Source organism: Astatotilapia calliptera, chromosome 20 (genome assembly GCF_900246225.1).
Source record: "Astatotilapia calliptera chromosome 20, fAstCal1.2, whole genome shotgun sequence".
Taxonomy (NCBI): domain Eukaryota; kingdom Metazoa; phylum Chordata; class Actinopteri; order Cichliformes; family Cichlidae; genus Astatotilapia; species Astatotilapia calliptera.
This window is the reverse complement of record NC_039321.1, coordinates 20764797-20782044: the sequence shown is the minus strand read 5'-3', so window position 1 is coordinate 20782044 and position 17248 is coordinate 20764797. Positions and strand designations below refer to the sequence as shown.

At 40.4% G+C, this 17248-nt stretch overlaps 1 protein-coding gene across 1 annotated transcript in view; it reads right to left on the bottom strand.

The window, feature by feature from the left end:
• Positions 1-877: 877 nt before the first annotated feature.
• The window catches only part of vstm2la (V-set and transmembrane domain containing 2 like a), a 58056-nt gene continuing 41685 nt past the window's right edge, over positions 878-17248 (bottom strand). The window contains exons 2-4 of the mRNA XM_026153899.1: positions 8660-8829; positions 6806-6850; positions 878-3459 (exon numbers count right to left, since the gene is read on the bottom strand). Of these exons, the coding sequence (XP_026009684.1) occupies positions 2989-3459; positions 6806-6850; positions 8660-8829 (686 nt within the window). The 3' untranslated portion in view covers positions 878-2988. The remainder of the gene's footprint in view (positions 3460-6805; positions 6851-8659; positions 8830-17248) is intronic.

Sequence of the window (17248 nt, the reverse complement as noted above, 5' to 3'; positions counted from 1 at the left end):
TGTAATCGTCTCATTTATCCAGGCTTGGGACCAGCAGTACGAGTGTACTACCGGTAGCTTTGGAAGCCCTGAGGGTGGGTGTCTCCTCCACCAAGGAGCCACTAAAAAAATACAAAACATTAAATATATATATATGAATACGGTTACAGCTGTTTGATTGATTTTTCTTTTCTTTTTAAGCTCTACATTTGTGTCCTACTTTTTGATGGTTGTAGTAAGACAACACGGACAGAGTTTTAATTTTATTTTTTGTTTTTTTTAAATGAGATTTTCAGCAATTAGTAAAGGAAGTGCTTCAAGATCCTTTGGAAACTCTATGGCAAATCTAGCTCTGGTTAGAACAGACTGTGTCCTATTAAGGCAGAGGTTGCTTGACATAGTGACAAGGATGCTGGCCGATCTATCATTGTTATCAGTCAGAGCCCTGCAGGGTTCAAGAGATGTGTAAATGAAGGAAGCAGAATGTCTCTTCCATTATCTCCTCACTGATGGGAGAGCCCGGGACCTCCCCACCTCACCGCTCCATAATGGATGTATGACGCGTTTAGTGTGGGGAAACAAGATCACCACGTTTTGTATTTAGCTGGCCTGGCTTAATGTTAGCGAGCACGGCACAGCGCCTCTTTATCTCATCCGGTGCTGTTGCTATTTATCCTGCTGCCAGTACTGACAATAGCACCATTAGTCATCAGCAGCAATAGGATGAGGGGAATCTGGCAGCACCTATTACACGCAGGCAACTGCCGAACATCGCTGCTCCTTGATGCACATGGACAGGCACACACAGAGCAAGGGGCCGTAAAGGTAAACTGCAACTGGCGAAGAACAGCAAAAAACACCCACTTAGGTAGAAATGTGTAGTGAGTACTCAAACTCCATTGTTTCATATACAATTTATTTCATTTGATAAAGGCATACACTTAGTGAGAGACCAAACATTCTAGAAGAAATGTACATTTCCCTCTTTTTTTCCCACCCCAACAGTAATCTCTTCTTTACAAAACATCAAATCAAATTACTAGTTGAAAAATAATTCTGCTGATCACCGCTTTAAACCATTAAACAAGCCTCCTGAAGGCTGCTCATAGTAACAGCAGCACTGTTGTCCCTCTGGAGAGTAATACACCAAAGACGTGGAACCATTCATGGCCTTTGAAACCCAAGAATATATTTTGAGGCAGAGGATTTCAGTGTTTCACTAACATTTCCTCTTACTTTACCCCCTCACCGCTGAAGGCTTTATCCAAAGTGTTACCCATGTCCACATTGTCCCAATTGATCCCTTCAGAGTAACCTACAGCCCAGAAAGCCTCCCCTTCACCTTTACAGATGAGGTTTCATACAAGCATCTAAGCAAAGAGATTATTCTTGAAAATGGCAGAAGTAAAACGGCCCCTCAGACGTTTTCAGACACACATGTTCAGGCTCATTATTATGTGATTACACTCATGTTTGCTGCCCTGCAAATACAGTAGTTTAAGAAACACTGCTGAAGTACTAAGATACATTAGGGGAGCCCCCCTTTCTGAGCAGCTATGGAGAGAATGTGTCATTCATCTGTCTGTACAGCACTTTTGGAAAGCAGGAAAGCAACAGAAAACTGCTTAAAAACTAAAAGATCTAATTGAAAGGACTTTAAAAGTAAAATATGGATTTGGAACAGAATGATGTTTTTTTTTTTTTTTACAATATAAGTAAACTCAGGTAACACTGTTTTTATTGGTTGGCTGCAAAAGTCTTTTTTTTTTTTTAAAGAAAATCACTAAACATGCACTAGCTTTAATTCATATTTTACAGTCATGTACACAGGGTGGGTTTAGAGGCTTGTAGTGGAGAGGATTGAGGCTTTTTTCTTTTAAAATGACTGATAAGAACTGGGCCAGAGCACTGGAATAAAAGAACTAAGCTGGGAGAGGAATACAGTCCAGCTCCTCCATAAACGGGGGAAGTTTGTTTCACGAAGATCACGATCTGTTCCTTCTATGTATTTATAGTCAGGATTCAGAGGCACACCAAATCTGTTTAATTTAGAGGCATTGGGATTTGACCGTTTCATGGCTTTCCAATAGGATGGGGTCCGCATGGAGCGATTTGATTGATTGATTTCTCTCAGCGTGAACAGCCACGAGTGGATCAAACCTGCAGCACGAGCGAGGGAAGGCAAATTTTCAGAGAGGCGTCATAAACTCAAAAGAGCTCTGCGGGGAGGATGGAGCCCGTGTTGTTGTTGGTTTGATTTAAAATCTCTCCCTTTTCAAACTATCGATGTATCTGTGATTTAAGACTTGTGTCTGTGCTGGATAAGCACTGCTGCTCTGGGAACACAGGGAGAACACTTGTCGATGTGTGGCTGTATACTTATTGAATGCACACAGAAGAGAGAAAAAAAGATGTAATGAAGCTGAAAAAGATTTTCAGGGAAAGAAGTAGGCTGAGTTTCATTCAGAATACTCTCAGAATAAAAGGGAGGATTTTTTTCTACTGGGGACAGACCCAGTTATAAAATGTACAATATCAGCCTTTCTTTTCTGAGGGTGTATCAAATGACAGAGTAAGGCAGTGGAAGAAGTATGAGCATGAAAGCAGAGTGTGTCTTTTACAGTATGTAAAGTACAAGAGTGGAACAGAGCACGGGTTAATAGTAAGACAGAAGTCTCTTTTTTCCTTTTCTTTTTTTATAATTGGTGCTGAGACCAGAACCTGTGGAGCTGCCTAGATCTACACATCAGCACCCCCCTCCCCCTTCCCACCCTTTTGCTGAATGCTGTGAAGCCAGGCTTTACAGACAGGTGAGCAGTCCAACCCAGACCCATGCACAGCGAGAAAAAGCTACATTCCCTGCACAGTTTGCAGCCCTGTGCTTAGAATAAGCCATACTGGACATTTTCTAGAGATTCTGGATTTGTGCACAGGCCTGCACTGTGTGGGAAGAATAGCTTTTTTATGCTGTGACACACATCATATTATGCAATCCTTGTGTAATGCCATCTACAGCGCACAGCTCGGTTCGTTGGTGCAGTCATTGTGGCTACTGTGGTTACTGTCCACGTCCCTCTTCCTCAGCTCTCTGCCCGCCTTGTGTTGCTGACTGCTGCTGCTGCTGCCGTGGCTGTGGTGGGCAGGTGAAGAAGAACGCTTGCCGTGCTCCTGGTGGTGCCCGTGATTCTGGTGATGGCTGTGAGCGTGCTCTTTGGTGCCACCGAGAGACTCCCCGTCGTCCCCGTCAGAGAATCCCACTCCTCTCTTGGTGTCGTCCATGGCCTCAAAGTTGTTGCTGGGGTTACGGCTGATTACGTCGCTCTCCGGCACCACCTGCAGGTAGGCTCTGACGCGGTGGTGACGCGCGCCCTCGATGTCGCTGAAGTCAATGACTCGGCACTCGTACGTGCCCTCGTCAGACGGCTTGACTCGGGAGAGGCGGAGTTTGTGGGAGATGTTGCTTCCTACAACCTTCACAACCTGATGAAGGTAGACGGACAAAAAAACAAACAAACAAATAAAAAAACATATATAATGTGGTTGGACTGTAACAAATATATCCAATATAACTTCCAATCAGAAGAGAGTTTACCAATGAGTGGCCATTTCAAGATAATGGCAACCCAACAATAAATGTAGTAAAGTAAAAGCTATTAGTTTAATGAATGAATGAACTAACAGTCACTATAGCTCCTGTTCATATCAGACCAAGAAAAACCTGCCATCTATTGAGAGTACTGAATTAATTAATGTTGCAATTTTTACGAGTCCCTTTAACTGGAATAGAAGGAAAATGTCATTTACTCTTTCAAAAAATGAAAAAGAGCAATTTGAAAACCCTAAAAATGATTCAACTAATATTTCAGCAAAAAGCAGCTCCAATACTGTAGCTATCTGTGCTGTCAGATCAGCTTTGTTTGGCTTTGTTCTTGTTCTCTATATATAGCTGAAGATGAGCCTTCAAAATAAAATAAAATAAAAAAAACACAGGAAAAGTGCACAAAACCCCCCAAAAAGGACTTTTGCTATCTCACAGACCCCGAGATGAGTGAGTGCACATCTTACAAAATGTGCACTCACCTTCTCACTTCAACTAAGTATGGTGTGCTGTTTCTTGGCTTCAGCTATGAAGTTTTACTATTCACACGGGGCAGCTACAGCAGCGTATTAATGCCATTGTAGGTAAAATAGAAGTTTGAGCTGGGTCAACATATACAGAGCTGTGCAAAAGTCCTTCATTTTTATACATTTACCTCCAAAGTAGTCAAACTTGTTGTCATATTTAAGATAGTTTTGAGTTCACAGGCTTTCTGCAGGTCTTTTAGAGTTTCTCTTTAGCTGTTCTTTTTAGTTATTTCCAGTCCTTGTAGCTGACCCTGTTCAAAGAGTTTTTTGTGTTTTTTTGCCAGGCAACTTAATTTCTGAATATGTTTGCACATTTCAATAAATCGCTGCACCTATTTCTCGTTGTCTTTGTAGCAGCATACAAAGAAATGAGTGAAGAAATAAGAGGCAGCTCAAGACTTGCAGAGTACTGCATGGTCTGTGAGATTAAAGTCATCATTTTTAATGAACCTCATGGCTACCCTTTGTAAAGTGGGAACAACCTCATTACATCACACATGTGGCCCACTTGCCATTTTTATGCCTGGCCACGCAAATTACACTTCAAAATCTGACTCGGCAGTAAGGATAAACTCAGTATTTTAGTGAATCATCATATTATCATAAGCATCTGGACATGACCCTGAATTCTGCCTGTTTAGAAGAAAATAACACACTGGTCTGAATGAAATTGGCAGTGCTCCTTGTTTACTCGTAGCCTCTGTCGCGTGATGGTGATCCCACTTGCAAAATGAAGTGTTGCGGCTCATTTTACAAAAAGACAGTTTCTGCAACATTTCTCATAAATTTGTAACTTTAATCTCATTTGTTCACTGCAAACTTTTAAAATGTTATGAAATTCATCATTTTCTTGTAAACCTGTGCAATTTCCGGAAACACCCGTAATCTTTTCTTTTTTCTCTCTGAATCGGTGAAGTGGTTAAGATGATGATAGATGGATGGCTCATCCAAATGTATCAGATTTCACAAAAAGTTTTTTTTTCCCTTTGCAGTCCTGAGCCGGTTTTCCTCAGAAGAAGAACACAACACATAGAAAATCAAGACAAAACAACATCACAGACGTGGCATTTATCTTCTCATCTAACAATCAGCGAGAATGCAAATCAGTGGATCGTTTCAAAATGCCAAATTATTACTTTGATTGTATAAGCATCCTTCTTGCATGCAAATTCAGTCAAGCCACTTAAGGCTTGCGGCTGCCTATCATACACTCGTCTGTGTTGAGAAAATGAGCTGAGTGTATTTTGAAGATAGTTAAGATGCGTGAAGTACTGGAGGTACAAAAGAAAGATCATGAGAAGAATAGAATAAATGTGTGGTGTGGCCTGGATGCACTCTAAGGCCACGTCTCCTCCAAGCCAATCACTCAGACAAACAATAAAATCTGTGAAAGTACGAAGAGAAGACGTCAAATGCTTTGCAAGTTTGCAGAGCAGGAGTTAAGACGATGAGAGTCTGGGGACATCTTGAGATGTGACGCACCAAGATATAAATACAACTTCATTTATCACCCACCTTCCTCCTCGTGACGCCAGTAGGTGTTGGGATGTGTGCGTCGTGTGTGGCAGTGACATTTGCGCGTTTGGCTGTAAGCGTGAGCTTAATGCGTGCCGTTTGCGAGTTTGCGTCTGCATATGTGAGCATCTCATGGTGTTTTTGGTTTGACTGTATGGATGTGAGCCAGGATCCATTATATAGAGAGAGCTCATAATGATTTTGCAGCTGTGTAGCCTGCAGTGTTTTGCTCCACCCACACAAACATGCACACAGACACACAAAAGCACACAGACACAAAAACACAGCATCAGTGATTCAGCAGCAGCTAGCCTTTTGGGAGAAAGCCGAAAGGTTTTTGTGTGTACATGTTTCTGCATGTTTAATGCAGCTTTATGCATCTTCAACTTCTGCACACACACACACACACACACACACACACACACACACACACACACACACACACACACACACACACACACACACACACACACACACACACACACACACACACACACACACACAGAGCTTTAAAACCCCAGAAAGTAGAACATTTTTTGGTTCATTTTTGTAATTATAAAGTCAGTGGAAAGAGATAAGGCTAGGGGAATAAGTTTATGTAGAGATAACATGCAGTCGGTCCTGCAGTCTGCTCACTTCTGCAGGTAATTAGAAAAAAGTCAAAATGTTGAGTTACTCTATACTGTCCTGCTTCTTTCAATAAAAGGCTCACCTATTTTTCCATTTGCCAGGGGGAATACCAGAGGAGATATAAAAAGATCTGCTGACTTCCCACCCTTCCTTTTCTACTCTGTTTTACTGAGATCTGGTGCTGCAGCCACAAAGTTTCAGTAGTGTTTATTAAAATTTGCAGATGATGCCCTCAGGGGCCACTCCCCCATGGGGAGGACACTTAACCACCCACGAGCAGCAGCGCTGCCTGCTCTTTGCCTGACGCTGTGCTTCTGCAGAGCCATCGAGGTTTTTCGTGAACGTGTTAATGCACCGTCTGGAGCGTTCACCCACCATGCGAGCTGCAACGACTGAAAATCACATCGCTGTGTGCAATACAGCATAAGCACAACCTCTGTGGATCATGCAGAACAAGAAATTTAAATGTAATCATAAGCATTTTGAGTCTTCTAACACCAAGGCAAACATAACGGCTTTCTGGTGAAAATAACTGCAGATATTGTTCGCAACTCACACTTATCTTTGTAGCATCCTTTGCCATCTCCTCCTCAGGAGCCACCTAGGAAAAGTGACAAACATTAGCAGAAGGATCTCAGTTTGATTGGCTTTCTAAAACTAAAAGTGAAACACATGTACCAGAATACAGAACTGATTATGTTTCTTGTTGTTCTTAGTGTGCCAGTTAGATACTGAAGCCCACATACAGTACTACAGTCAATATTTCACAAACACACAAATCAACATGAAATTAGCGAAGGTTTTTTCAAGTTTTTTTGGAGGAAAACTTCAGCTGTCGTGGGATAAATACCATCATAATATGCAGTTTTGTGCAGATTTTTGGCTCCTTCTTGGTCTGTTTTATACACAGTTACTGTATTTAGCTCAGTCTGACTCTGTCTTATCAATTCCTACATGCATCAAGAAAAACAAACCAACTGCTTAACATAGTCAGACATCTAAAAAACAAAACATATTTAATATTGAATATAAATGTGATATGGAATCTGAGTCTAAATGAGCGCTAATGTTACTCGAAGTCTAGTAGATGTGAGAACAGCTGGTTAACACCTAATTATGTTATTGTATTGGCGTCATGTTCTTCTGCATCGTTTTATTAATTTTCGCCCCCATGTGGCTAATAGAATAATTAAAGTTGTTTTAAAGACTTTAATACGAGCTAATGTGAAATCATAAGGGATATACACGTGTTGTGGGAGGAGGAGCTGGTTAAGATGAGAAAGTGTGTAAGTTAATACATCGCCTGAATATGAGCAACCATACCACATGCAAGTCATTTTACTCTCATTTAAAATAGAAAGTAACTTTTTCAGCTCGCTGTAAATGAAGAATCTTATGGATGACGTAAACAACAGATTTTTTTTTTTTTTAAAAACAGCTTTTGACATAACAGGTATCATCGATTTCAGGTCAAAAGCTATAATAATACTTAGATCGCATATTGATGAAATGGTAATGAATACATCAAAACAAATGATAAAAATAAAACATGCAAAAGTGACTGTGGGGCAAAATGGGACCAAAGCTTACAGTCTGCATGTGGCAAGCTGATCCATAACGCCACTTTCTTTGGACTTGAGGTTGTAATTCTCTAACTATAGTTCAAGTCAAGTTAAAAAAGAAAAAGGGCTCATATTACCTTACTCTCCCATATACTCAAAAGACAATTTCTGAAGACAACTCAGAGACAGAGAGCGTAAATACTTATTTCACCTTATGAGTCCGTGGGCTTAAAATCACCTGCTGTGGCAACTGCCATAAAGGCTGTTTTGAGCACTTTGGCAGGTGTTGAAATGTGTCTCTGTGGGCATATTTCAGCAATGTGAAACACAGACGTGAAACCTGACAAGTGTGTAGCTGAGGTCAAAATGAAGGCTGAGTTCCAAGATCAGTACTGGGTAAAGAACACTGGAAGAAATCGCGGCAAGGGGCTCAAAACCTGTTCGCACCTTACAAACCTGCACCCACATTAGTCTGTTTTCCTTTGCATACTTATAGCCCCTTCTTTGATTTCTAATCTGTTCATTTACATGTTACAAACACATTTACTACAGTGCCAACTCTAGTGTGTGCATCAGCATCACTGGGCTGGTGGGATCCCATTGCAAGATCATCTAGAATTCATCTGGAGTTGATCTTTTATTTTAATTTTTCATCTTTTCGATCATTTTGGTAACATTGTAGAAACAAGCAGTCAGGCAGTAGTGATTCAACTGAGCATTTAGATTTTCCAGGTGGCTGTGTTAACTATCCCAGGAAGGATGACCACCTGTAAACAAGATCACTAAGGGTGAACATATCCTTTAAATAAAACCAAAAAAAGGAGCCAGAATTTCTGTTGTGAACTTACTTCATTAGTTGTCCAGGGCTGCCTGTGGGTCCAGTCAAGATGGTTCCTGATGTACCACCACTGGATTTCCAGTGCATAGGAAGGGGTTCCCGCTCCTCTGAATGAGCAGGCCATCTCCACATCCTGACCTCTTTGGGCAGTCATATCGTGAGGCACCTCTGTGAACATGGCTGGACAGACACAGACACGGTTAACAAATGGTTCTAGTAGCAAGCTTTCAGTTCAGACAGACCAGCAAGCCTGAAGTGGATGCCCTTTGGAGCTTGCACCAAAACCGTAATGAGCGTTTTACAAGTGGATGACAATTTTCTTGACTTGAGCCTGGTAAAAGGGCACTTAGTCACTATCTACTCATTTTTTTCTGCCCGGTTTTACTCTTGTAAGGGTAGAAAATGTTCTGATCCAACATTCAGACACAGAGTGAGGTTTGATTTATACATCACAAATCCAACCCAACAATCTTTCAGAGAAGAGAGAAAGTTAGAGCTTGAGACCCTTTTCTGTCAAATTAAAATTGAGGTAGAGTGAAATTGAAGGAGGAAGTTGTTAGTGATAAGTACTCAGAAATATATTCTGAAACGCTTAAATCAATTTTCAGGAAAACCCTTAAATTGCTTCAGCAAAACAGTTGATAAATCTGAGACTGGGATGAGTGTAATGAGTCTGCATATTAACTGAACCAATAATATAGCAGTCCTAGCATAAATCATGGCGGAAACGAGGTGAGTGCTTTCTTTGTTCCATTTTCAAGCTGCTACAGCTAAATGATAAGTGTGTGTGTGAAGGTGAGACTGATGAACGCGAACAGGCAGAATGAGTGGGTGTGTACTGAAGAAAGACCCCAAGGGTGAGAAGGAAGTGTAAGTTATATTTGAAAACTACACATAAAAAATGTTCAATGTTTTGGCGTTTATGAAACCTATTAAGAAAAAAAGGCTTTTTTAAAACTTAAAACAGTGTAGCTGTGATTGCTTAAACCTTTAAAATCACAACAGTATATGAAGCAGTCATGAAACTTTATAGCTTTGTAGCTGAGATTACATGAAAGGGTGAGTCTGACGATGGCTGTGGTCCAACCCGTAATAGTGATCCAGTGGGCCACTTTACAGCAGTATCATCATATGATCAAATATGGTGTTTAACTGGAAGAAAGTATCGTGGTACATGTGAAGGATGAGGTAGGTTTAGAGCCAAGTCAGAAATAGATGTTGTTCTTGAAAATTTAAGGTCAAAGACTTGTTTTGCAAGCTGATTTTAAGAAGAATTTGTTTATTTTTTAGGAATTCCCAAGCCAGTGAGAGGAATATCTCAGTAAAGACTGAAGACAGTTTGTTTCCCAAAATTTCGAAAAAATCATCCTCGATAACTTTAGGATTAGGCTTCAAACATCTCGTTAGGGTCCCAGAATCTCCTGCAGAACCAGGCTCAGGGAGAGGCTCAGGACCCCCAACCGGTTACAGCAAATGGCTACGCCTCACTGAACCGAAGGTTTCTTCCTGTTAAAACTGAGTTTTTACTTCCCACCATCGCCAAGCTCATAATCTTATTATTGGGGTTTTCAATCCAACAATAAAGGGTGCAAATAAAACACAAATGACCTGAACTGAATATGTAAGGGTTTCCAACACATTATAAGAATAAACAGGAGAAAATGTATGCCCACCCATCCATTTCCCTACACAGCAAATTCAAAAGTGTTAAATGTTTTGGTGTTAGTAGTCTTCTTGCAAAAGTAGAGTTAATTTTACTCTAAGTAGAGTCACATTCTTTTAATGTAACTCTGAGGTGTAAAATGATAGTAGTTAAAATCGAGTGTTAAAAACGAGTGTTTCTATGTCAAATCTGGAGGTGTTACAATGGAAACTTTAACTCTTGACCTCTTAACTCCGAACTCCTAGAGGGCCTATGACACCAATAGAGTAAATTCACAGACTCCGCCCCCAGCACCATATAGGCTCCAATCTCCAGGAGTTATTAAACTAGGCTAGCATGATCCACAGATGGATGACTTAATATAAAAGATTAATTCACAGTTAAACTTCCTTAGACAGATGAAAAAGTGCGTTTCTTTGGTATAAAAATCAAAGTGTGTTGTATGTGTCAGTCTGTCAACAGATTTTAATCTTTGAATTATTTAAGAAAGGTAATTTAGAAATAACAAAAGTCACTACTGCTAGTTTTCCCATGAATGGGAAAACCGCCAAATGCAAGAGAATTTTCTCCAAAAATAAATTTTCAATAGCCACCCAAATTCACCTTCTGCAGGTGTTAAAGTGCATGTATCTACAATCACGCCATGGCCCTAATTTTAAATGTGCAAGAGCTGTGCCAGGAAAAAGTCTTTGCTATCCAAGAGTAACCATAGAGAAAAAATTCATTCTGCCAATAAACAGAAGCAAAGACAGCCCATTGTTTTAATTAATGTGCCATGCATCATATGAAAGAGTCGTTGAAGACAATATGAGGCCGTCTGTCCAAAAGTTCAAGCTAAACTGGAATTGAATTGATCACCATGAAAATGATACTAAGCATAGTAAATTTGCCAAGGAATGGCTCAAAAAAAGAGGGTTATGGAAATGGCCAATTCAAAGCCCGGCTGAAAGCTCGGGAGTCATTAAAAATATATTTCACAGCGTTTAAACATTAAAACAAGGGAAAACATTCACACATGAACACAAGAAAACAAGAATCTTACATCATTTTTATTCTTCATCCCTTTCCTTTCACATACACCCACCAAAAAAATCAAGACAAAACTCAACAGGCAGCGATCAATCACACCAGAGATGTCTACTACTATGAAAGAAACGCAACACTGAATTCGCTGCTTGCGTCTACATCACTGCCGTATTTTCAGCATTGTCTACAAAACTTTTCATTTATCATGCAGGAATTAGGAGTTTTCCTTCAAACTGTAAACTTCAATAAACTTTAAAAAATCTCCACCTTTGAAATTGCCCCTACCAAGATTTGTCCAGCTTATTCACTCAATAAGACCGAGTGAAATCAGTGCCAACTAAGTGCCGATTTTCATCTCGGTTCATAGATTAATCTCGCCCGTTCAACCAGTGAGGCTGCGCTATGGATCCGTCTTGTATTACGAGAGCGGTACAAGCCTCGAGTCATATATCCCTCTTGTACATTGATCAAATCTGCTTGTATTTTTCATTTGTGAAACCCGAAACACACCAGGTATCGATTTGACATTACACAGCCGGAGTCAGCAACAATGCCCGTGGCCCTTCTCTTGTAGATAATATTCAAAGCTGGGACATAAAGAACGGTGGAAGATAGAGCCTTTGAATTTGCTTTTAGCAATGATCATCTATCTTTTCCCACTTAGCTGTGAAGCCCACAATGCAAAATCCTTGGGCATTTTTTGGGGGAGGGGGCTTTAATGCTTCCCAAATTATAAAACCACATGAAAATGTGATAGTCATCAGCAGTTTATTATAATGTAAGAGAGATAATTCTCACCCAGTAATTTACAAAACCCACACAGCAGATGCTAATTTGATAGCACAATGTGCTGTTTCTCAGTCTGCCTCATCCAGTAAAATGTCTCTTTTCTTAATTGCAATATTTCCTGCACCTGTTTAAGACTTTAAAAGCAGCTTTTAAAATGTAACAAATCTGAGGAAAATCTCACATATTGTCGCGCAGAATTAAATTATCTTCTGCTACTCTGCAAATCTGAACAATTCTCCTGTAATGATGATTCAAACTTGTGGCTCTCTAATGCTGTATCTCTTATTAATAGCCATTTATAATCACTGCATTGTTGAAGCCATAAAAGGCAGTGATGAGTTAGGTCTGCTCACCCCTAAGCATTATTATTATCCGCGAGATAAACGACGGAAGGCTCTCGGGCGACTGCTGCAAGTCGGTGCTTAAAAGCTACAGTACGGCTGCCAAGTCACACTCCGTGTCAGCCCTGTTACCACAGGAGGACGGAGAGATGGACAGACAAATTAACGGGGGCTGAGAAGAAAAGGCTGCGTGTGTTTGCGCAGTCATCGAGAAAATAAATCATCAGCAGAGATCAAATTAACGACTGATGTTTGTGAGAGTGTGGCTCTGTGTGTTTGTATATGGGAAGAATTAATATGAGATGCGCTGTGTGTGAGACAGAGGGAGAGGGACAGGAGAGGAGGAGGAGGAAGGTGGAGGACAGCGTGTGAGGCAGCAGATAGCTTGGAGTGGAGAAAGCTGCAGAGGCGCCTGCTATTGTTTATTTCTTTGAGAAGTGGAATGTGGTAATTACAGTGGTGATAAGAGGGGAACAGGAAATGTTCCTTTGTAGCTTACTTACTCTGGCCAACCTAACGTCTATCTTACACTCCTTATAAGCTTGTTTACACGGATGAGATCCGCCTAGGTGGCACTTTTCAGAATAGCGAAATTTTCAAGAGAAAGGAAGGAAATTGTTTTCTGTTTTGTTGAAAGAACCATAAATATAAAATTTCTTAAGTCAAAAAACTACCTTTCACACTTGCTGCTACCCTTCTGTTATAGATCACACTCATCTCCACCCTGCCTGCACATACTTCTTCACCTCTCTTGTGCTCTGTTGCTTTCCACAAGAAGGATGTAAATTCAAGGAGAAGAGATACAGCAGGTTCTAAGATGAGTTATTGCAAAACAAATTCCATTTTCTGATTATTTACTTCCTCTCTGGACAGAATTCTTTTAGTAAATTTGGTTTATGGCTTGTCTTATGTATAGCATTCAGAAGAGATATAATCATACCAATGATACCAATGCGCAATGTCAATAAAGTCATTATAAGAGTTCACAGTATCTTCTTATGTTTTTAATGTGGAAATGAAGAAGGAAGAAAATCAGTCAAGAGCAAAGACACTGGGACTGCGTTGGAAGATGATGGTTTTTGCTTTGGAAATGCTGATTTTCTCAGTGATTGGTGCCAGCTAGCTGTTTTCAGCTCCAATATGTTCACCAATACTACCTGCCCAGCACCAAACAGGAGGCAGATAATGTTAGATAAAATGTCCAATGTGGCAGTTCTCTGGAAGAAAATGGCCTTGTTGGTGCCAGATGTCACGGGAGAATGGCCAGACTGCTCAGAACGCACAGCACGTTGGAGCAGATGGGCTACAGCAGCAAAGACCAAACCAAGTGCCACTCCTGTCAGCTAAGAACAGAAAACTAAGACTACCATTCCCACCAGTTCACCAAAACGAATCAACAAAAGTCTGAAAGAATGTTGGAGGGCCCGATTAGTCTTGATTTCTGCTGCGACATTGACACGTTAGGGTCTAACATGATCTTGACGTAACCAACAACATGGATCTATTATGCCTTTGCATCAGTGGTGCAATGGCGTGGAACATACTTTCTTGGCATACTTTGGGTCTCTCAGTACCAACTGATGCCTCCATCAGAATAATGTGCCCTATGTCACACAACTCAAGTCATCTTCAAAATATTTTGAGGATGACAATGAGTTTAATGTACACAGATTTCAATCCAGCAGAGCACCTTTGGGATGATTTGCTTCATAGATGTACAGCTGACAAATTTGCAGCAGCTGTATCAATATGGATTAAAATCTCTAAGGAATGTTAAATTTATGCCATGAAGAATTAAGGAACTTTTGTGGGCAAAAAAGTCAGATCCAGTCAGTTGTATAATTTGCTACTTGACTTTTGATACTAAGTTTAGCTCTGTTACTGGTACTCTACAAAACTCATTAATGCATTCACATCTTTTCTAGTAAACCTACAGAAATAGAAAACGAGATAAGCCGACAGCGCATAAATTTGGGAGGCTTTAACAACCAACCAGCAGCAGGTATAGGCTCCACAACTGCACAGACTCAGATCCTGACCTACAGTGCACAGTTTAAAAAGTGACTCCTGAATCTAGCAGTGGATATTAGCTCTAGAAAATGGTTATTTTTTATCATTTGTTACTGTTTGTATACATAAATTCCTAACCTTTTTAAAAGCTCTGTGTCTAAGGCTTGTGAATGGGGAACCGTGTAGCTGCACATATTCTTTGCTCCAATTATCGTCGGAGATTTGGAGGGTAAACATACCACAGCAGGCATAAATCTAATAACCACAGCAAAGAAATTCACAATTTACAGCACAGTAATGCACTTTAAAGAGATACAAGTGAAGTGAAGACCTAAATTTTAATCATTCTTAAATTTATTTATTCATGATCTTTGTCTCAAAACAGAGACCAAAGCACAACTCTGACAAGCTCTAAGGACTACACCTGGAGTGACTGTGAATTCAAGAGCAGTCATATTTAAATCCAAGCAGAGTACACGGGTAAAACTTTTTGCTGTTCACTTCTCCTCTTCTCCACGCCTCAAAAAGAAAAAAGAAAAAAAAATCACTTTCCAAGGGCTCATATGTTATTTCACAGCTGCCTAACAAGGATATTGAGAGACCCGTCATGCATTTGCTTCTGTGCATTTCGCCCGCAGCCTTGTGTAACCCTCTCTCACTCCTCATAGCTTCCACAACGCATTGGTGCAACAGTCGAGTTTTTTTTTAATACATAAGGGCTTTGGCAACGCTGAGCCTCTCTGTGCCTTTTCTGCTCACGATCTGAATCCATCATGATCGGGCAGCTGGCAGCATCAGCCTCTGAATGTCAATGCTGCTCAGTGTGCGAGATGGCTGGTGGTGCATCGTGCCGCGTACAGTGCTCTCAAGAGCTTTTCAGCATCTTGAAATGGCTTCATAACAGTTAAGCAAGTGGTTACAATGTAATGTGGCTCACAGCCTATTAAAATGGTAATTAAACTGATGTATGTGCATCTTCCGTTACACACAGAAAAAGAAGGGTTACATTGCTGTGTTGCCCAGCTACATTTCTGCAAATATAGAATTACATTTTCATTACAACAGTAACTTAGTTAATAATCCCCAATGGATGCATACACATCCAAATGTGAATCTATTTGTAGTTGCTAGTTTTAGTGGTGCTTTAATCTGCTGGTTAAATGGATGAAATTAAACATCACAGTGCTATTCATATTTGCGCAGTGGATGCTTTATGCTTAGCTGTAGACTGAAAGATACTTTAGCAAATAGTACAGTAAAACAGGCTTCATATTTTGCATATGTTTTTCTTTTGATGTGAAGGATAAGGTTGTAATACCTGTTACAAGGTGCCTCCAGTAAGTCAAAATTTCCATTAAACAAAAATGATTAAAAATGATTAAATCGCTGTTCTATGGGTTCCAATCTATGTGTTTCCTTTTTGTTTGGAAGTTTACCCTTTACCTGTACACACCTTACACATTACTGTAGCAAGGTAAAAAATTAAATGACCAGAGGCTAGACAAGGTGGAAGAACTGATAAATATACAGTTATATACATTCTGCTTTTGGCTCTAGCTTGGTTTCCAACAGCCCATATTAGCAGAAAGTATTTGACTTTCTTGTTGATGTTGTCTTTCTGTCATTTGTTTACACTGAGAACTGTGTCAACATAAACCAAAACAATGAGGTAAAAGAGGTGAAAATGAAACGATCTGTAATACACACCAGTCCTGGGATGTGCGTGCATATGGAATTTTGTGTTGCATGCTCTTATGTCCAAAATCTATTGTGTCTGTATTCTATGTACAGCAACACTGCACAACCGCAGTGGCACACAATGCACACATGTGTATTGTCTCTGTGTGTGTGGACCTTCACCACCCTTGGCTTTGCCAGCTCCTCCATTTGAGATCAGTTTCCTGCTGTTTTGGCCTAAATCCCAGCTGCCGGCCTGCCTCCCCACAGCGCAGGTCAAACACTGTTCTCCCTCTTAATCAAATGAAAAAGGTTAAAAGGAGAACATGGCTTCCTGAGCCAGAGGGTTCAGCCAGAACACCAAGGACAAGTCATCTTTTTCCTGTAATTCAACACAACAAAAGGTGGCACGTCGGCACAAGAAATTATTACCACATCATCACTGAGCGATTATTTCTTCACAAAAACACAATGAGAGCAGAGAGTTCAGAATAACAACTAAGCCCTTGTATTACAAAGCAGTGTGAGACGAATGCGCTTAAAGCATCTCTTGTTTCACCGCATGTCTGAGAGCAACAGCAGGCGAGTGAAGAGGCTCACTTCGATGTAGTACGAGAAACATGAATAACAATATACTGAAATGCCCTGTATTGTCATTGGTAACGGGATCAGCTAGCTGTGGCATTTACTATCTAGAACGGTTTGATTTAATCCAGTCATTCGGATATCACCTCAATCTTCTTTTCACATAACATGTACCAGATACACCAGATTTAGAAGCAACCTTTCTTTCTGCAGAATTTATAGAAAAATCAACTCTCCAGCTTCCTTGTTTTATCTCCATTAATAATAACGACAATAAAACAGCCACAGGAATCAGGTTCCTCATCCCGAAGATGGCTTATTTTGCTCTGGACTGCATCGCTTGTCTTGCTCAGCGCCTCCGTTTGGAACAATGAGAAATTCAGGACTTGAGCTGGAGCTATTTCTGTCTTCTTTGCTATCCATAAAAACATGCAGCCTGTAAGGTGCTGTATGATTTCTCTTCTCTTCATTGGGAACCCTGAGAGGCACAACCAGCTTCAAGTCAGTT